At 37.2% G+C, this 22,188-nt stretch overlaps 3 protein-coding genes across 3 annotated transcripts in view; 1 reads left to right on the top strand and 2 right to left on the bottom strand.

Moving 5' to 3' along the window:
* Positions 1-699, top strand: part of LOC112572999 (gamma-tubulin complex component 6-like) — a 32,491-nt gene extending 31,792 nt beyond the window's left edge. Inside the window, exon 32 of the mRNA XM_025253031.1 lies at positions 48-699. Within this exon, the coding sequence (XP_025108816.1) occupies positions 48-136 (89 nt within the window). The 3' untranslated portion in view covers positions 137-699. The remainder of the gene's footprint in view (positions 1-47) is intronic.
* On the bottom strand, positions 615-11,209 carry LOC112571460 (serine--tRNA ligase, cytoplasmic-like). Its single transcript, XM_025250438.1, has 11 exons — positions 10,966-11,209; positions 10,664-10,734; positions 9,417-9,500; positions 8,853-9,011; positions 6,253-6,393; positions 5,223-5,378; positions 3,283-3,507; positions 2,752-2,881; positions 1,872-2,029; positions 1,489-1,618; positions 615-1,331 (listed from the first exon to the last, which is right to left on the bottom strand). Exons 1-11 carry the CDS (start codon positions 11,099-11,101, stop codon positions 1,213-1,215), a joined length of 1,509 nt encoding a protein of 502 aa, XP_025106223.1. The 5' UTR covers positions 11,102-11,209; the 3' UTR covers positions 615-1,212.
* Positions 11,210-19,024: 7,815 nt separating this feature from the next.
* LOC112571462 (probable ribosome biogenesis protein RLP24) lies at positions 19,025-22,091 on the bottom strand. The gene is made up of 5 exons (XM_025250440.1): positions 21,934-22,091; positions 21,240-21,426; positions 20,750-20,813; positions 19,303-19,385; positions 19,025-19,172 (listed from the first exon to the last, which is right to left on the bottom strand). Exons 1-5 carry the CDS (start codon positions 22,012-22,014, stop codon positions 19,096-19,098), a joined length of 492 nt encoding a protein of 163 aa, XP_025106225.1. The 5' UTR covers positions 22,015-22,091; the 3' UTR covers positions 19,025-19,095.
* Between the last annotated feature and the right edge of the window lie 97 nt (positions 22,092-22,188).

Below are 22,188 nucleotides of genomic sequence, written 5' to 3'. Positions count from 1 at the left end.
CTAACTCATTTGCAGCAGCATCAGTGGCTGTGTGTTTGCTGTTGCAGTTGTGAACAAGTTAGCAGCACGCGGCTATCAGCCACACTTGCAGGAACTGCTGCTACGCTTAAACTTCAATGACTACTACAGTGCATAGTGATGTCCCATCTAACCTGTCTGTGTAAATGACAGAACAGCCTGTTGTAGACTGAGTTTTCATTCAGTTAAAATAACAATGAATATAAATTGATACTGCTGTCCTTTTTCTTTATCAAATCATATCTGCTGCATATATTCTGACTCTCCTCTCTGCAAAGACATAGTCCAGGAGCATTTTCCTCAAATCTAGTATGCAAAACCCTAGACTGTATGTTGGCATTTGAGGTGCTCTGCATAAAAACCTGGCATTCTCATTCTGTCGCAAAGTACTGATAAGCAATTGGTTTTTTGGTTGTTGTGGAGCTTAAAATGAAATATTCTAGTTGTTGACCAAGGCTTGTCATAGGCACAGAGTGGAAGTGTCTCCATGTGTGTATATAGACATGATACACTGGGCAACAATGTACACATTAAGTAGTGTTCTGCAATATATATATCATAGATCATCTTACATTGCAATATTAGAACAAAGCATGTAGGTGTGAATTTTTATTGTGTTCTCATGACATGAGTGATATTTGTCACAAGAAATGCCATTAATAAATAAAGGTTGATGCCAGACACCATGTTGTGCTTGTTACTGTCAAGACAACAGCAGCACTACATTTTCCTTCACCCTGTGTCCTTAGTGTCAGGCTGAATGGTGCCACACAAAATGTCATCAAATGGGTCCTGATACACCAACAACCTGCAGCCCATTTATCTGGACTCCACACCCTACCACCACAGACTAAATTTAGCATGTAGGTTGCAGATTGTACATGATTACTGATGAAAAATTGAGTGTGTAGTCTTACCTAAAATTTTGCATGGATCAATTTAACTTTAAGCATAACGTGATTACACAAAAGCAGACGAAACATTATTCCATTCTAGACAACTGTCAAAACAAAAAAGTCTCTAATGCATGTACATAAAAAAGAGTGAATTTGCAGCCGCTTAACAAATTTTTTCAGGTCTGTGTTGCTGGATGGGATTTACCAATGAAGCAATGTGGCATTCGTGTGGCAAGTGGTCTCTCTGGCCTGGTCTGCATGCACTGCAATCATTTGAATGGGATCATGGCTGCAATCTTTATTGTTCTGGATCTGCCTTGTCTTTCTTCGCTTGAGCCTCTTTATGCTTTTTCTGTTTTTTGGTCTCCTGCTCATCAATTGGGGCAGCCTTTACGAATGGAATCTTTTCGTCAATACCTGCACAAGGGATGGGTACATGAATATGGTTATTTTTTCTCAAATTAAAAGTGTATGTGAAGAACTAACCTCGAGTTAGCAGCTTATATTTTCTCCACAATTTACACTAGACTGAGCTAGACAGTAGGTCTGAATGACATACACCATTATTGCTCACCTGGAGGCATGAACTTTCGTAGAACCTCGGGTACAATGATTCCATCATCTGTTTGGTGGTTTTCTAGAATTGCACATATCACTCGTGTTGTTGCACACATTGTTGCATTTAACATGTGCACATATTGTACCTGCAAAATTTTTGTTCATTAATCACGATGTATAGAAATCTACTGCTTGACAGTTTTGGGCAATGTTAGCCTCCTCCCATGCCTGATATTAACGACAAAGCTATCCTTGGTAGGCTCCCATCCCACCCAACATTTATTTAATCACGATGCTCTCTCTGTGACATATGTACCACTCTATAAACTTTCTTATTCTTGCTCACATTTCTACTGATAAAAACACAGTTTTTTTGCACTTAAGTAAACATGGCATTACCTCTTGTCCCATTTTCTTCGTCTGGCCATACCGAATGCGAAGTCTGCGCGACTGGTAGTCTGTGCAGTTTGAGCATGACACCAGCTCACGGAATGCTCCAGATCCGGGAAACCAAGCTTCCAGATCCAGCTTCTTGGATGCAGCATTGTTCAATTCTCCTTGAAAGTAAAGGTATGAACAGCCACAGGTCAAAACTAAAATGCTAAAAACTGTGCTTTCTGTAAACACAACAGCACAAACTGTGGTTACTGTAAACACTACAGCACTGCTCAATTCTCTTACAAAGTGAAGGTATGAACAGCTACAGGTCAAATCTGAGAGGATACAAAACCATGCTAACACTAAATGCTGCAGATTATTTGTTATTAATAACAAAAGAGAGACGATATCGCACATTTCCCCACTGAGTAGTGAGCTCCACGTGCTGACAAAAATAAACACAGAGATGAAAAAAAAAAAAATCTGGGAATAATCTTGTGGAATTATAGAACATGGACAGTGAGCAGGGTTCTGTGACTTCAGGTGGATACTATTTGAAGGTATAAGGAATATTCCTAGATTTTCTCCCTGTCTCTTCAGAATTGTGTCATGTCATCATGTTTTCTTCCCTTAAGGAGATATTTCCCCAAATCTGGGTGATTTCTTCTTTCCAACGTCAACAGCACAGACATTAGGATAGTTTATGGATGTAGAACATGGATGACTAAAGATAACCCTTCAACCCTGTTGCTGTTTCACAGTTCAAGAATTCAGGGGTACATAATTTGATATTAAAATGCATAATGTCTGTGCAGTTCTGCATATAAACATTGTGCTCAGCCACATATCACATTCCTCCTGATTGACATGGACACTCACACACCGTCTTACACAATATTACCTGACACAATGTTCACTATACGGTATGGAATTCCCAAGGACTGGGTGTATCCCTCTGCATTGCCAATCATCTCCTCAAACATCTCCCAAGACTTGTTATCAAATGGTGAAGTGATGCAAAACTGCTCTACCTGTTGGAGGTCAGAAAGATGCAAACAAAAGAAAATATGTGGCAGGAGTTAAGGCACATAATCTATTTCACTGATGTTGACCTATTACTCTGGGGCAATTTGCTGACTTAAAGGCAGACTCAGAAATAAAATAGAAAAAGTGGGTTGCTGTATAACAGTATTGAAAAATAAGTGTAAAAAGTGAAATAAGTTAAAGCAAATCCATGAAGGTAGGTGTAAAGAATGAATTTATTCAACCTTTTTTAAAATAAAAGCACTGATGCACCTTATATATTGTATGTAAAATATCCAAATCTGCGATTTCAAATTTGATCATGCCACCCCACAACCGCTATTTCCTGGAATGCCTGTGACCTCAGGTTAATGGATGAAAAAAGCTACAACTTGCTATAGCTACAAACCTTCTCAAACTGATGCACACGGAAGATGCCTCTGGTGTCCCGCCCATGGGAGCCTACCTCCTGTCGAAAGCAAGTTGAATATCCCATGTAGCGTAGAGGTAGGCTCTCTGTTGGAATCCACTCATCACGGTGGTAGGCAGCAATGGGCTGTTCTGATGTGGCAATCAGGTATTTCTCATCAACAATATCACCCTCTTCCTTTTTCTCACTACCTTTGCCAATTACCTGCATAACAGGGACAGCCATTATTTCTAAGGCAAAACTATGCCACATGCTTGCTGCTATCTTAAAATCTGGCAAGCAGAGGCAATTTTCAGCAAGGTTGACACTATTTCTGACCACACTGTTCTACTCCATAAGGTCAAATAGAATGCAATTTGCTTTATAAGAGCTTCACACAATGATTTAGTGTACTCACATCAAGCCCATTCTTAAAATCTTGGTGTACGAAACTTCACCGGAAATAGTATGCTTATCAATTAAGCCAGGTATGAGAACTGGCCATGAAAAAATTGGCTGAAACTAGATTCACAACCTATCATGGCATTATCAAACTGAATATGATACCAAAAATATTCATCAAGATAGACCACTGTTATCTGAGAGCTTGAAGCCAGGCATCTCCCACTTCGGTGAAATAATCATTGCTCAACACTTGGGGTGTAAACCTTTGTTCTGCTACTTCTAAAATGGCGACTTGATTTACAATGAATGCAGAAGAAAGGATGCATGCACAAGCACCCATGCAAACTTGCACAAACAAGTAAAAACAAGCAAACCTGCATGGCATATACTTGCACATGTTGGAAATAAAACTTACAAACATGTTTTTCTAATAAAAAAAAAAAGCAACAAAATTTTTTTTAAAAATTAACATTAATAATTATTTTGCAAACACGAATTAGGAACGATTTTTGCACCTAAAACATACAAAGGAAAGTTGTCACACATATCAATATTTCCTTACAATGCTTTGCAGTTCAAACATTTTCTTTTTCAAGGACATAGCAGAACAAGGTTGTGTTTCTTCAAACGAATCAAGGCATGTATTAACCAATTTTTTTTTTTAATGGGGTCACGAGACTGCCTTGGTCTGTACTTGCTAGAGGGATACATAAGCAAACTCATCTTTGAAACACAGAAATCAAGTTCTGGCTCTGTCCATGTGGGACAAATTTTCTGAACATAGTTTCCACTTTCTCCACCACAGTCACTATCTAAGCTACAAGCTCTTCTCTTATGCGACTTATAACTTGCTTGATTGTAAGAAACATATCTTTTACTGTTTTCCCTAGCCTTCTGGTCATTATTTCTCTGCACTTTCTTGGATATATGTGTGTATTGTCAGCAACAAACAACTAATAAGGTATTTTCTCCAGGATAGGAAAAGGAAGTAGGGAAACTCCACATCTTTCAATCTGCTCATGATGTTTTGCATCATAATAAGCCATCGGAAGAGCTAGCAGAATTTTGAGGTTTTGAGCCAATCTCAGGTAACACAAAAAATCAAAATCTCTTTCCATGAAATGTTGTTTTTAATAAACCCACATTCATAAGTTTTGAAGTCTTTTGGAGAAGGAAACAAAATTTTTTAGTACAAAAGTTTTGACAACTCTGTGCAGCAAGCCACAAGCTACTACCTGGACTACTGAAGAACAATGGGAAAAAAGAGGGCAGGGCTGTGCTAGAATGCAAGGCAGCATGGCTTAGTGGACTCTCTTTATGAAACTCTTTGATGGCACCACTTTTATGATAAAGTTAAAAAATAGTGGGATAGTGTTTGTTTTTATATAAACTGAATTTTAAGAGTTTTGAACACAGCAGATGGATACATTCAGAAACATTAAAACTGTAACATCAAATCTTCCACATAATTATGGGCAGAACTGCACAAAATATCTGCATGTCCCTTAAAAAAATTTTAATTTTTGTTTGCTGACCTTGTAGAGTTCCTCGTCAAACTGGGAGAGCTGCGCTACCTCCTGCATGACCTCCTTGCGCATGAAGAATGGCGTGTACAGTGCCTGGTAACCCTTGCTGTACAGCATGGTCATGGCGTGATTAATTAGAGCTTGCTCCAGAAATACCAAGGGCCCCTGCCAGTCACACCATTAGTATAATATAATAATGTACTTCACTTGGATGTATTTTCACACACTACAAATAGCACTAAGGTCTAATGGCAAATTTAGCTCTATTTTAATGCATGCTATATAGAACACCAGTAACACAATTTATGTAAAATCAGTGTTAATAATGATAAGCAAAAGAAGCAAACTTATGCTTCGTCATTTCAAGAATGGTAGGTTTGTGGTATACATAGAAACAAGTGCTATGATTTTCACCTTCCAATGCATTAACACAAATGAATTCTGCTGGTGATGCATGAGTGCTGTGTCATCCTCTCAGTGCTTATATTAGCCCAAGTGATGTCACTTTGCTGTTTAGTCATAAGTTGTCATAATTGTTGGTAAGAAATACACTGTTTTAAAATAATATTTTTATATGCGAATCTATTATTGTGTCTTTAAGATATTTTAAGGATGCACAGCCAACAAATTCTAGTAAACAGGCCAATCAAAACACCAATTTGTTCTAGGAAAGGACTATTGGGGTGCAAATTTTGCTAATGGCTGGGTAAGGTTCAGTACAAGATATTACTCCAATTCTGGATGAACATCTCCCTCTTGATTGTGAGATATGCGCCTACAAATCATCATCATGTACAAAAGGAAATCAACATTGTGACATGCATGACACACCCAATAAACATATATTTCCAAATTCCCATCATGGAGGCCTTCGCATTGTAAGCATATCCACAAACTATCCTGATGTCTGTGCTGTTGACTTTGGAAAGAGGGAAATCACCAGATTTGGGGCAATATCTCTTTAAGGGAAGAAAACATGATGACATGACACAATTCTGAAGAGACAGGGAGAAAATCTAGAAATAAATATTCCTTATACCTTCAAATAGTATCCGCGGCCACCTGAAGTCACAGAACCCCGCTCACTGTCCACACCATCTACCATCACCACGAGGTCCACATGCGAATATTTCTTCTTTGTTGTGACATCGCCAAATGTCCGCTCTACTCCATTCTCATCCTAAGCATATGAAACAATTGTATTATTTAACCTTTAAGGCAGTGCATGTCTCTGCATCAATCTCAGCCATTTAAGACCCATGTTTGAGACATTCCCAGTTTTTCAATTCAACATAGATTTATGCTCCCAACAACCAAAACTGATAACAGTAAATAAAATTTGAAGTGTACTGTATATTTTAATAAATTATTTCATTGTATGTTTGCATACATTGTGTAAATAATTGTTTTTAAATATCTGCCTTGTAACCGACTTCCATGATGAGCTGTCCATTCCATACAATTACCATCTTTCATTTGAATTTAATATATCCCCCACTCCAAAACTATTTTTCTTATGTGTAAAAAATGATCTTGAAATGTGTCATCAATGGTTGTCTTTATTGTAGAATAAGAGTCGTATCCCTTTGCCTTACAGGCTTAGGTGATCGGTTTGCCTTGATTTTGTTTCTGCATTGTGGTCATGTTTCAATTTGGATAAAAATGTTGGATCTTCATGTTTACATGTGCTTCTGTTGCATTTTCTCCCCCTTTTTTTTGTTTTGTAGATGAACTGTATAAATGTTATTTTGAAGTGCGGACTGTTCGGATCTATGGGCTGGATTCCGCTTCGCCGTCCTTCACTTGCTTTGGCAGCCATTTGAGTATCAATAAATAAACTGGTGATCACCTTTTTGGGCAGTTTCATAACATTTCTTAATATTCTTAAGATTTCTCAGCGTTCTCCAGATGTTAGTTTAGTTTATTCCTTGTTACTCCTTGTGAAGCATAGGGCCGCAACAAAACCTCGCCAGTTAAACCTGTTTTGGACAGCCTCCCCCCGTCCCCCGCTCGGTTGGGACCATGTGGTTCCCACGTCCTTTGCCGTGCTCTCCAAGTCTTCTTTTGTTCCTAACTCTCCTCTTCCCCTGAGGGTTCCAGTCAAGTGCATGCTTGGCAATGGTGTCAGCTGGATTGTGCAGCCCCCTATCCAGCCCCATTTGCACTTTTTGATGTCTTGGTTGGTGGCATTCTGGTTGGTTCTTGTCCACAAGCTGCTGTAGGAGATCTTTTCAGGCCATCTTATTCCCAGAATATGGAGTAAGCATTGGTTGGTAAAGGTCTGGAGCTTCTTGATGGTGTTTGTCACTCTCCTGGTTTCAGAACCATACAGTGGGACTGCTTTCAAACTGGTACAGGTAATGAAGACGGAGGTCTTAGTGTGGAAGGATACTGCTTGAGAGTTCTAGATGGGCCGTAGGCTGTTGAAAGCATGCCTGGTCTTGTTGATGCTGCTTTTGATGTCATCATCCGCTCCACCGCCCTTGTTGACAATGTTCCCCAGATATGCGAAGTGATCTGTTTCCAGGATGTTCTCTCCTTGAAGTTGGATTGGGAGTTCCTGCTTGTTGATTCCATCACTTCAGTCTTCTTTCTGTTGACCTTTATGCCGGTCTTCTCTGCTTCCTCTGCTACCCAGCTCAGTTTGGTTTGTGAATGCCGATGAGATAAAAGACTAATTTCATTTGCACAGTCTGGGTCCTCAGCTGTTTGGTGAAGGTCCACTGGATACTGGTGTTGTTGCCTCGGGTCTTGCACATAATCCAGTCTTCGACCATCAGGAAGATTGTCAGTGATAATATGCAAACATGTCTTACGCCAGTCTTCATTATGAAAGGTTTAGTGAGTTTGCTGTTGTGGATAACTTGTCAGGACGAGTCTTCGTACAACCCCTGGATAATGTTTACGAGCGTAGGGGATCATCAGCCTCTGGATGACATCCCTGTCTTCATTGTCAAAGGAATTCTCAACTCCTTATGTTACTAACCTCTATTCTCCAGGGTTGTTACCGTTAAATTTGCCTTTCCTACCAGAACACAGCAAGTCTTTGCTGCATTGTTCTTTGTTCCACATATTTTTGACTATTTCATGATCTTGTTGAGCGCAATGAGTTTGCCTTCGTCTGAAATAATGAGCTATGTAAGTTCTCACTTATTATTATTAAATATTGAAACACTTTGTACTTTGTGCCATCGCGATATATTTAATTGTGTCAATTTGTCCATGCTGAGTAAGTTAAAGGTCCAGGGACCTATTCAACAGTTGAATAAAGTGAGAAAGTATACTGTGCCCCATGGCATAAAACACCTAGCTGAGTAAAGTGAAGAAGTAGACCATATCCCATGGGTATAAAACACCTAGCTGGAATCCCACCTGTCATGGTCTCAGGTGCTCTAAGCACTTGGCTATCTACTTGCTCTATATAAGAGATCTGAAACACTTCATTTTATAGATAGAAAACTTTATCACATTTTGTTGACTGTGATGCCTCTAAATTTGTCACAAACAAAAGTGATATTACAAAAATAAGACGCTACCATTTGCTCTGGCAATGATAATTCTATAGGTTTAAACATGTTACAGAGGCAATCAAATACTGAAATATTTTGAAACAAGTGAAAAACGTCCAAGGCTTCTCACCTCATTGTTGCTGATGATGCAAGATTCATGCAACATGTTGCCAATCTCTCGGAGACTCTCATTTCTTGAATCTTCTGTCTCCAGTAAGAGACGGTCATTGTCCTTCATCTGATCATCAATAATCTGACGTATTCGCTTTATTTGAGTTACTGTAAGATCCTGTTTTAATAAAATAAACAAACTATTCATATGGTCTTCATATATTACAAGATAAAAAATACACATCCCAAGATCTGATCTTAGGTTCTTTAAAAGGCAGTTGAAAAATATTACAATTGCAAAATTAGCTTCTAGCACCTGGAAGAACAAACTGTGGGGTAACATCAACTCTCACTGTTCACCCTTCTGCTAGGCTTCTCCAACATTCTTCAAACTATTGTTGTAAGGAAGAGCAACTTATTTTTTAAAGTATGTATAAAAGTGTAGTATGTGTATGGATGTTAATCTAGATTCCACTGTATTACAATTTTCCCCTCCTGTGAAACAACACCAAGAGGATAACAGTAACAGCTGGCATATAATGAATGTGACCAATACGTCACATAACATCTTTCTTCTTGATACCTTTAGTTGGTCCTGCTTCAGCTCATCAATGTTAGAGACCATTTCATCAGGCACTGTCTCGTCATCACCTACAGGCTCCTTTTTCTGCAGGAAGAAACGAGTATAGTATATTATTATAGTATATTATACTGTATACCTTCAGGAAGATAACTCTGAAAAGACTGAATAACAAATAAGAGAGGGAAAAAACCTCTGCAAGATCAAACAATACAGTCTTTCATGTGACAGAAGCAGAATGACATGTGTTATACCTTATTACCATAAGAGATAAAGAGACAAAAGTATAAATGTACTTCTCCTACAATTATTGGCATACACTAATCAAATCACATCATTTACAAATCCTACTCAAGATATAATGATAATGTTAGAAGACATCAAAAGTATGTTGGTTCCAATATCTATTATAACTAGTAAAAATGAAAACACATTGCCTGTTGGTGCTATGTAGATCTATTAATCAATAAGTACAATAGGCAAGTACTGATCCAGATTAGATGTGTTTATACAATTAGCAATTAAAGCAACAATATCGGAGTCCATTTTTCTAGTATACTTGAGGAAAACAAGTGCTCAGATTGAACAATAGATGAACATTGGACAGATCTTTATTTGCCTGACATTCTTGCTGTCACTCGGCAAAGGTCACAACAAATAATCCTGTCAGCTGCTGCAACTAGCCAGGCCAAAGGAGTAAACAAAACTAAGCCACTGAAATGCTGCTGTCAAGGCATTGAGACAAGGCTCGTAAGCGCATTCATTATAAGGCAACCCATCTATCAGCAAAACATCAGTTGATTACTGTGAAAAGCTGTTCAAAAAGAACTCCAAAAACATCTCTAGACACTAATAATGTCCATACACTTAACATTTTCCAGTATTTTATGGTACCTTTTAGATGACTATAAAATACAAGGACCAATTAAAGACCTTTGTTACAATATCAACAGTGTATCTTCATCTGTGGCAGTATGGAAGACTGGTTTAAAATTAGGAGACTGAGGCTCCTAGCTGGTTGGTCAGCTAAAATACTAAAAATAAAAGTGATTGCTAGAAGTTGGACAAACTACCAATTTATGCCACACTGTACACCCAGCCGCACCCCCAAGATACTTTCGTTTAATCGGTGAGTAGAAGGAAAGTCACCAACTTAATGTTAGTGCAGACAGCTGTATATTCATAAAATGTTTATGGATGGCATTAAACATCTTCACACAAGAAAACTAGACACAAAAAGATACCAGTACCTTCATCTTCTCTCCTATTTCCTTGCTACAGACATTCTTCAGTTTATTTAAAAGATCCGCTCTGTACCTCACTGCAAAATAAAAAATTAGACTTACGAATGACAATGATCTAGATTGGTAACACTATAGTACCGACTTGTTATTTGCTAAGTGACTATCTGGTAACATTTTACATTCTAACGTATTTATTCTCCCTTATGATAACAACTGCCTGCGACAGAGCTGTAAAATTAAATCACACGATGAAATTACTGTTCAGTTTTGCCAGTGCAAGCAATAATACAAATAAAATGCACACATACATTTTCTCCAAGCAGTGTCCTTTTCCACCACTCTATCGACGAGAGTAACATCTTTGAATCTCTTAGCTTGATTCTCGCGGACCTTTGCAGGATCTCCACCTTTGTCACCACGAAAAAGCTCAATATCAAGCACCATGGCTTCAAGTGTGACAAAATCACATACGATAAATATGCTGACGCCCGGAAGAGGTCCAAACCTTTCTGCTAAGCCGGTTTTATCCCAACGTGGACTCAACTGCACATGCGCAACACGCTACTTCCTTGTTGGAGAAGTCAGTGAGCGTGTGGTTCAAGAAACGAAAATGAAAAAGTACAATGTTGTTTGACAACGAAATTAAGAATAATTCCAGTTATAACGTAATTAATTAAGCAGTAATCACAGTTAATAAACTTTTCCTGGAAAAGTCTGACAACGATAGCGTAGTGTATGAAGACAAATCCTCGAGGGAGACGAGGGTTGTTTACTGGTTTATTGCATCAGATATTTGTTTGAGCGACATTTCGTCACGCAGACCAGCTGGCCTTGAATGTTCATGCTTCTGGATGTGACAAATTTACGAATTTTGCCGTCTAAGCCAAAGAAATCGTTCAACGTCTTTTCAAGATTTAGTAACATTAGTACTTACATTAACATTTGAATCCAAATTCCAGCAGTTTATTATATAGATGTCATAGTTCTCTAGGAGTACTTAAAACATTAACATTTGAATCCAATTCTAGTAGTTGATTATGCAGATGTCATAGTTCTCTCGGTGTATGTACCTCCTCAACAGATTTTCCGGTAATATTATTGCTGCGGACAGCCGTACGCTATGGCCCTTGATGATAGGTCTATGGCTAAAATTTCCAGGTGAAGTAAAGAATTGAAAATAAATTGTACAACCAATGCCTTCAAAATGAAAGTTTTATTAGCGATTACAATTATAGAGAACACACACACACACAAATGTACATCAAGGTTAGATATTTTTGCCATTAAGAACAAAGAAAAATGTTGATGCTACATTTTTGCTCCCTAGCTCATTCTAGAAGGGACCTCATCTCAATATATAGATTCCTGTATATATTTGTCCTAATACTGCTTTATACACTCTGAAATAGTTCCCAGGTGAATGCAATTTGTTTTTTAAATCAGGTAAGCAGAAATTACTATATCCCAAAATCATGGCGAACACCTTTTATAAATTTTCTACCTACATTTTTACAAACATCAGCACGCACAGAAAGAGGTCATTATGTTTATACACAGGCCTTATTAACAGATAGCCCAAGGTCTATGATTGGCTGTAGTCTTCAGAACATATCACTGTACAATCCTGATGTCTGTGTCAAAGATTTAAAGTCTTCGTGTGTTGTTGACCTCTTCCTATGCATGCTGATGTTTCTAGTCATGTAGCTCAAGAATTCAAGAGAGATATCCAATCCAGATTTGGGCTCAAAGTGCTTTACTAAAAAGAAAATAAAACACACAAACATAATAAGAATGGATGTTGGTCTCAAAAACAGTTGTAGAATTACTGTATATTTGTGACCTCAGCCTATCAGTTTATTGCTGATAGGCACAGGAAACACGATCAAACTACATGATAATAATGACTCATTGATGTTAAGAGTGACCCTCACCTTGTTTTCTGATGGTGGTGGGAAGGTTATGTCATAAGGCTGACTTGCTGGTGGAGAATCACACAGCTCAAATTTGGAACAAGTACAATGCTTTGTTAATGATTTCTGACATGACTTTTGTGTCTTTAGCCTCTTGTCACTCTCGAATCTATGAACTTTACCTGCTACTAGTTTTAAGAAAGACATAAGTACAGTAGCCAGCTCAAAGGCCTCAAAAACAAGTTGGCCTTTTCCAGCATCAACATCAGTCAGATTAGTCTGAGCGGCATATTTCCGGAGGTACACGATGTCAATCATTGCAGACTGATCTGTACTCCACGCAAAGCTTGCTGTGATGACATTGTGAAGCAATGACAATGACAATTCTTTATTAACAAGAGGTAAAATAAGCAAGAAAATGTTTTTTTCCATTTAGCCCTCACCCTTTACGGGGGGCAGGGGGAGGGGAACTAAGTAATGAAGTACTATGAAAATAATTTGTATTAAACATAAGGTAAGGTATCAAAGGAGAGTGGGAGGTGAATATATACAAAAGTGGTGGCTAAGAAAAATATATTTACAAGGTTTCTTTGAGTTGGGAGGTATTTCTAGAGGCCTCATCTAGCAGCTGGAGGAAGGTAATCAGAGTTTGAAGTTGACACTGCCGATATGTACATCTCAAATCTAAGTAATGGTAAAATGGCACAGATGTGACAATAGAAATAAAATGGCACAGAAAAAGATGAAAAGTGGCACATCCATTCAGGAACGTTGCAAATATCGTAACAGATGTACTGATGAACATTAGACACAAACTTCACACAGATCAGCTGACAAATATGAAAAGTGAGGGAGAGCAGTTGCCCTCGAGCCAGTTAGGCAAAGGGACATCAAAGTAATTTTTGAAGGTTTAGTTAGTGGTAGTGTTCATGACTCTAGACCACATGCTGAAGGGGAAAGTATAAGCTGGGGAAAAGAGCAGATTTAGTTTCTGATGCTTACATGTGCAGCCACTTGGCCAAAGGACAGATGTTCTTTTGATGCCATATATATTTAGAAGCCCAATGTGTCAGCTAGTTTTATTTTTGTGCTATGACTTGTGTTAGAGGCTTGGAAGGGTCTGTCAAAATGCTCTCTGTGAAGTCAGGAATGGCAAGGGTCAAGGTTGAGGTGATGAGCATAAGACTAGACAAAAATTGCAAATGCACTGCCTTAAAACTGGTAGAGGTAGAGACCATTAGTACATCACATATATGTATCAGTGTTTTGAGGGCATGTAGGTGGTTAGCACACAAAGCATTGTCAACTTCAACAAGCTAGGAAAGGGATATCAAGAGTGGAGTAATAACATTGACCAACTTTATTAGTTCCCAGAGGGCAAGGAAGGTGCTCAGTTTTTATATATATGAATAGGTACACAATTAGTTCTAGACTAAAAATATGAACAAAAAAAAATAGACTATTCAAATGCACATGTACAACATCTCATCTCTCTCTCTCACATGTGCACCACTGACAATTCATCTGTGATACAAATGAAAAAGACAAAAGACTCAATAAACAACTGATAGAAACGGCCCAAGATTGCTTTACTAACTGAAAAACTGTTTAGCTTATGCAGAAGAAACATTTTTTGCTGGCCACGTTTAACAATTTGTTTGGTGTTTATAGTCCACTTGAGCTGCCAATCCAAAACAGTGCCTAGAACCTGAAGGATTGAGTTAACAGTTTCAACACTGTATCACACTGGGAGCAACAATATCATCTTCGATCCTCCTGAAGCCTGTGTTCATTTCTTTTATCTACATTTAACTTGAGGAAGTTCTTGCTGCACCACTGTACAGAATTTGTTAAGGCACACCATGATCTTTCTTATATTCTTGCAAAAGACTCAACAATACTGTACCATCAGAGAACTTAATGAGGTAGCTATTTTCTCCATACTTCTGCAGCTGTCAGTGTACATAATGAACAATAAGGGTGATAACAGCCTTGTATGGAGCCGGTGCTTGTAATAATATCCGAATAATGACTATTTACATAAACCCTCTGCTGTCTGCAAGTTGAAAAAAAAAAAAAAAAAAAATCAAATCCACTATTAACAAAACCAGTTGATTTAGAAGATCAAAATCAGAAATCAGCCTTGAAGCTTCTACACTGTATTGAATGCAAAACTAACATCTTTGAAATTTGAGCAAGTGCAAGAGCACAAGTGTTTCACTATTTTGCTACGCTGAGGATGAGGCCATTCATGGTAGTTTGAAAGGAAATGGCAGATTCAAAATTGACAATAAAATCCATTTGGAAGAGGGTGGGATGAATTATCTGGTTGGTGTTAGGTCCTCCAATTAGTTACTTAAAAAGTTTATACATTAATTTGTCTTTGTGTGTATAGTTACTAAAAAAACTTAGTTTGTGTGTGGTTAATTACTAATGAAGCATATTTATTAGTTTGAGGTTAGGAGTTACTTTAATATTTTTTGCTCAGAAAGCATGATCAAGCTATAAGTTATAGTTGAAAAATTCCATTTTATTATTTACATAATTTTGTGTGTGTGTGTGTGTAGTAGAAGTAGTATACTCTGGTGTTCCAAATAGAAATCCTATTATTAGGGGTAGACGACAAACAGCAGCTTACATTTTCACCGTCTCTCTCTTTCTCACTCATTTAGTCTGTGTGTAAGTGAGAATTAACTCTATAAAATATAGACACAAGTTCGAAAAGAAAATCCATTAGATTTATGAGTCACATTTAAGCTTCCAACTGCAAGTTACAATTACTGAATATGGAGTTAACAAAAACAACAAAAGCTGTGAGTTGTGACTCGGCTGTTGTGAAAGCAACAGAAACATGAAATGAATGTAGACACTTCAAACCTGAGTGTTTGGGAACACCACGAGAATAAATCATGTGGAACAACAAGAACATTTACTGCATGCTGGAAGACATACTAAATACTATGTAGGTTCAGCAAATGCTAATGAAGAAACAAAAGTCAATTATGCTGCAATTCTCAAAGCTGCATCGTATTAATATTTGTTGTTGTCATAGTTGAAACTGGATGTATACTTCAGGGGACAGCACCACTCAACAGCTCTTGGAACACATTTTATTAGAAAATTCACACTATTCAATGTCACTGTCATCAAAAATATCTCCAATTATCTTACACAGATGGATAACTTCATGATGTACACTTGATTTTAAGTCTGACAAGTAGTTTGCTCTGAAGTGACTAGAATCATGCACCTTGACGTTTTTCATAAAATTTGGAAGCATGGAAACATTTTCTTGTTCCTTAAAGTTTAACCCTGCAGAAGAGGTAGATTGCAGAGGATGGAATTCCTGTAAATAGAAGTAGCCAAAACAATTAATTTTCTAAGCCCACCTGCCCTCCCACAAAAACAAAAAAAAAAAAATCAAGCATTTGACATGTTCCCAGAAAACTGGAAAACGACAGACCATTACTTATAACCTGTAGGATCATGTCTTAGAAGCAAAACCGTTTTGTGTTGGTGCACATACAAGACTATAATCTAAACAAGGTCCTCTTTAAGGAGCATTTGATTAGCTCAGAAAGAAAAAAAGTTAGACAAAATAAAAAAGTCATGATACATACTTTAAATCGACAAGCAATTCCCGGCACATGACAAACTAAAGCTTCATGGCTTTTCATAATATATTAAGCATGGCATGTTTCACAGCAGTCTATGCCACACAGTAATCTATGCACCAGAAAATCTTTTATTACAACTTTATTAATCCACAATTTAATATATCAAAATGAACACCTATATACCTGCTAAGATTCATTCATCATCATCACTGATAAGGACATTATCATACCCTATATTCATACAGGTAGTGAGCAAGAAATGTAATAGGGTCGCAAGGTTTAAGGGTGGCAATGGTTGCTAAAGCAGGTGGTAGACAACTGCCTAATGTCTTCTGTAGATATAAATTCGCCTCTGCAGCAGCTTCTGCAAAACCAGATTGTCAACAGTGCATGTTATGCTCCTCTATAGTCTTTTATTTTTACGTACATAAAATATTTTGGAGACTCATGCTTACTCCTGCAGCAGTATAATTTACACCATTTGCAAGACACATATATGCAGTCACAGCTAAATGTTCAGTCAACTGATATCATTTAGTTGCCTTTTTGTCCCTGGCTAGCATGTGGAAAAAAAACAGAATCTGTTTCAATTAGAATTGTGTTGACTTAACATATATTTGTTTTTCCCTTTAATAATAAAAAAAAAAAAAAAAACAAAGAAAAAATGGTTGCCGGGGTTTGGAAGTAAACGAGCCAGTGAGTGAATAAAAGCTAGTCAAAAACTGCTGAAGAAAAAAGTTCACAATATGTATGAGACTTTTACTTTGTCACAATTTATAACTACCTAACTTACCAATTCCCACATTGTACGATTTTTTTATTTCGTTCCATCCCTCTATTTCTGATGTTTGTTGCTCGTCGTACATATCGAATCCAGTTCAGCGTGTGTATACAGTTCTTCCGAAAGTGGAATTTAGGCCTTTAAATTCTTCCTATCCATAAGTTTCATTTCTTCCAGCGACTAGTAGCGTTACTGCTTGTAAAACTTCGTTGACTTATATTTAAATAATATGTTTATTAGATAGATACCAGCGGAGTGATGTTTCCTTGCTGTGTGTTGCTATGGTAAACATTAGAGTGGCAAGGGAGGCAGCATTAGACGTCCACGATAATTTATATCGAGAAGATTAACAAGTGATTAAAAAAAAAGAAAACCCACGTGTCCACGACAGTGGAAGCTCCAGTTATGTGCAGCATAATCTTACAGAACAACAAGACATGTAAGAAAAGTGAACAGGTAAGTAAATAAAAAGGAAAGTAGAAAGCACGACATCGGGGTGGGGGGGGGGGGAGGAAAGAGGAGATAATTTACCATTCAGAGAAATTTGAACTTGATTGCTACTGTTTTCAAGTACTACATGTGTAGCGTCGCATTATCTGTGCTGCAACGAGAAACTGACAGTATTATTATCACTCGCAGGAATTAGTCATTTTATTGCTTACTTCTTCCAGAGGTACTTGATCCTGTCTTACAATTTCTTACATTTCCCCGTTCCTGATGTTCGGATTAGTCCTCACTGTGCAGCAAGATGTATGCACGAACAAAATGAGCCTCACAAGTGGAAAATCAGCTTACATTTAGGATAACCATTATCGCCATATTTCCATTTAAAATGTGCTAACACATCCCTCTTCCCCAACTTTTATGCTGTATGCTTTTGCAACTGTGATGGTCAGTATCCAAATTGATAAGCAGGTACATAGATCTGTTTATCAATAGTATTTTGCAATATCTAGCACTATAGTAGATTAAAGGGTATGAGACTTAATTTATTTCATGGACAGCTTCAAGATATAGTATGCCTTTGCATAAGCAATATTTTGATTATCTTAGCCAAACGAAGTGGTCTGTATAAGTCTTACTAATTACAGCTGATCTTTAGTTTGTCTCCTTTAGAAAAAAAAAAAACAACTGTTAAAGCAGAAAACAACTTTATTTTAGAGGCCTAGCTATTGCTCATTCTCTGCCTTTCCTTGATTGGGGATGCTACATGCTTCCTAGAATGGACATCTCTCTAATTAGTTTACCGTTACTTTTTCCACCTCTCTCTGCGCTTATGTTCCTGGAAATGTTGATTGTGCATCTATGGTTACCTTGTTCTGACACCCTTGTCATTTAGCACCCTAACTACTGCCCTTTACATTTTGTAATGTGCATTGAGCTTGCCTCTGGTTAAAATCTGCTATATAAATCCCATTATTATTTCTTACAAAGCAATTAAGCAGCACACACAATAATTACATTCAGTGTCTGCTGATGCAAGAAAGGGACAGGCTTTCTATGTAACAATTTATAACAGCTGGACAAACATATGGTGGAGAGGAAAAACATTTCCTGAAAGGAAGACACCTGAGTCTGCCATGAAGTTTCCTCCTATCCAACAGGGAAAGTGGATAGCAGAGTGGTTAGAGTGCTGGCATCTCAACTAAGAGTCACTCTGGTTTGATACTTGAGTAGCACTGCACCCCCCCCCCCAAAAAACAAAAATGGGTACCCAACTCTACAGAAAGGGTACGACCTTTTAAAGATTTTATTTTTATATTCAACTCTTACACACATTTGGTTATTTCCTTTCCACCACAATTATACATTCTTTGGGAAATTATTCATTTCTCCAGCTCTGCCCAAAACCTCCAGAATTATTTCGTTTAACAGAAGACTGGTATTAACTGCATCAGACAGTAGCATATTAGGGATTACAAACATCAGCAAAATAGCAAGAACTAAATCAGAAAGGTGAAATAATAGTTGTCATAATTACTATAAACTGTGTGACTATTAGTCAGTTCGTTAAGTAAGGCTACAACATCTCATCCACATTGAAGAACATAAAAAGCAGTTCTTTTTAAGTCTATTTATTCCAAAATGAGCCATTTTAAAGACCACAAAACTTTCATTATTTCTTGCATTTCAGTTGTCCATCTGTTCATGATCCTCTTCCTCTGTGATGACTTCCACCAGCTTCTGCTCTAGTTTGGCTGCCCGGGCTGAAAATGAACACCACAGTTAATATTAGAACTCAAAGCAACAAAGAAATACATATGATCATTAAAAAGCAATCCCTCAACTTCAATATAAGATATGAACAGATTGGGTGTTGAAATATGTCGAACATACCTGCAGGTAATTTCACCAAATGAATGTTCTTTTCCACATCCAGAATACCAGCCTCCTTTCTCAATTCCTTCCCTTTCTTTAATCTGCAATAAACAGATGTAAAAAGCGCCTTTCTAACTGTGCAAGAAACACTAATTCTCTGCCAAATAAGTGCCCCAATCATTAGGAAGGATTATAAGGTGTATATGATTCATATAAAGCACACTATAGCATAACACTCCTTCACTTAAAATCAAAGAAGCTTACTAAACACAGACCTATTGCTAATAAGGGAAACTGAATATGACTAGGTTACTGTGCACTTCAGTCCAACAAAATGTGACAAATGCAGATGAGAACATTCATGTACGTTCTGCCTCAAATACCATTCACTTATCTCTTCTAAGCACTAATATATGAGTATATTAATACTCGGACCTTGACTTTTGATTCTGATACGCAGGTACACACAAATCTGAAGTTTTTGAAACATAATAGAAAAATAAAATTATAATAAAGGATGAAAGTTAAGTGAGAGACGCTGTTTCTACCTCATTCCATGGTAAAATAGTGCTTTCTTGTCAAGAAAATTAAGTATATCATATGTAACCCTCCACGACGAAATGAGTCTTAAGTCGGAAATTTGAGATTTGTCCAATTACATATTTTTAAAAAGTACATATTCTGAACTTTCTTTTAATACAAAAGTTGTTGCTCTAGTTCTAAAATTGAGTAAGTTATGAACGTTTGAAGTGGGAAAGTATGTTAGTGGCCATTTTGAAAAAAGTGGGTTCAAAGATTAGCGTCAAGATGGCCGACCAGGTTTGTTTACTCCTAAACTTTTGCAGCCAAATCTTTTGATCGGTTAATATTTGAACCATTCTTTAAAGAAGTTTAACATACACACTGCAGGCTTTCTGTCGAAGTATAACACGATGGGTTATGACGAAGAAACAGTATCGAAACAGCATTTAAATTTCGTCTGAAATTGGTACGGATGCTGTAGGGTATCTCGATTAAAATGTATTTTAAGTCGATTTGTAACTTTTATTTTAACACAGCAGTGTATTTTACTGATAGTTTAACAAGCAAGCAATCCATTTTTAAAAGAAAAGTCAAACTGCACAAAATTGACCGCTATCACCTTTCAGGGCCTTTAGCACAAAACTGCTCCGCGCGACTTAAGATTCATTTGTCGTGGAGGGTCACATATTTCCAAGAACAAAATTTTTATAGAGGCTTATGTACAATTGATAATCACTGTGATGTTGAATCCCGTACTCAGCAGATGTTTATATAAATAATCATAATATTTTTATATAACTTATCATGACACAGAACAACTTAAGTGACAGAAATAGGGTTTAAATGGTGAAAAATCATTAGAATAATCTATACTTAGGAAGCCAATTTTAATCTTAAGTAACTTTAAACTGACCATAGGGAAGAAATAAAAAAAAATACATACCTGTTCAAAATGAACTGATTCTGTCGCTTTACTCTGATTTCCTCTATCCTCTTCATTGCTTGTACTACAAGAATATGGAAAATGAACGAATGCATTTGATAAACTTTTACAACAATATTTTGCTATGAACAAACTGTTTTGCTTTATTTTGCATATTTATTTTATATCTCAGTTAATTTTTAAGATTGATACCAATGATGCTAATATTATTATTATTTGGTGCCTCTTTGCATTTGTTTTGAGTCATCATCAGTATGGTTTATTCTTTCATAGTTCATATGTTATTTGTTTATTTTCCTGTCCCTTATGTGTTGTCCATGTCTTTTCCTGAGGGGCTAAGAATATGCACTTTACAAATTATGCATTTATTATTATTCTTGGTTACAATACACTTCATATTTACTAATTTAAGCAACTATCCTACATCTTCATGTGAGTATTAAACAACAGATCAACAGCTCGTAAGAACAAATAATTAAAAACAACCAACCTGTATTCTGCCACAGTGCTCGATCATATTTCACTGGCTCAAAGCGCCTCTTTTCGAACTCGAAAGCTGGATCTACAGTGAGTTCTTTACCTGCAGCCTTCCTGAACGCCTTCGTCCACTTTGTCTTTCTAGGATTACGCTTCTTGTTGAATGCTTTGTAGCATTTGGACCGACAGAATCTGAAGATCTACACATAAAATATGATCAACAAAGTTACTTAAATGCATGATTAGTTCTGCTCTTCCAATCCACTATTTCCAACATTTTACATCGCATATTTTGGTGGTAATGACTAAAATAAACAACATAATGTGCATGCAAAAAATTATTCTTACTAAAATTTAAAATAATAATAATACTTTAGACACCATAATATATTCAGTGGCTCGTCGTACTCAAAACACACTAGCACTAAAATATAAAAACAAAAATATACTCACATCAACGGGAAGCATACGACACTGGCTATAAACCGTTTCTCCAACAATTTTAGCTTTCTAATCTAATAACTCTTTCTTTTACTGTTCATCTACTATTTTTTCAAACGCTTTTAAAGATCCGGGTTTTTGCCTGCGATTCTGTACTGCACATCATGGGTGTAGATGTACCAGTCTTCGTGCGTGGCAGTTCATTGGACAACAATCACAGACAAGACAGAGAATGACACTTCTGTTACTGACAGATGATTACCTACCTTACAGTCGTTGCGAACAAACTGTACTCCATGACCTGGATATATAGTTGCACTACAGAAAAAACATTTTTCCAGCCGCATGATTGAAGCGTGTGGTGAAAGTGCTGGTTACAAACCGGAAGAAGATGGCGCGGCTTATGATGTGCAACTTCCGGGAAGATTACAATGAGCAGCGGGATATTGTCTCCCTTGATTGAGGACAGCGTCTGCACAAGTCATTGATCAATCGATCTGTGTCACGAAAAGAAAATCCCT

The sequence above is a fragment of the Pomacea canaliculata genome, linkage group LG9, assembly GCF_003073045.1.
Source record: "Pomacea canaliculata isolate SZHN2017 linkage group LG9, ASM307304v1, whole genome shotgun sequence".
Lineage (NCBI taxonomy): Eukaryota > Metazoa > Mollusca > Gastropoda > Architaenioglossa > Ampullariidae > Pomacea > Pomacea canaliculata.
The sequence above is the reverse complement of the archived record's forward strand: the minus strand, read 5'-3'. Positions and strand labels throughout refer to the sequence as shown.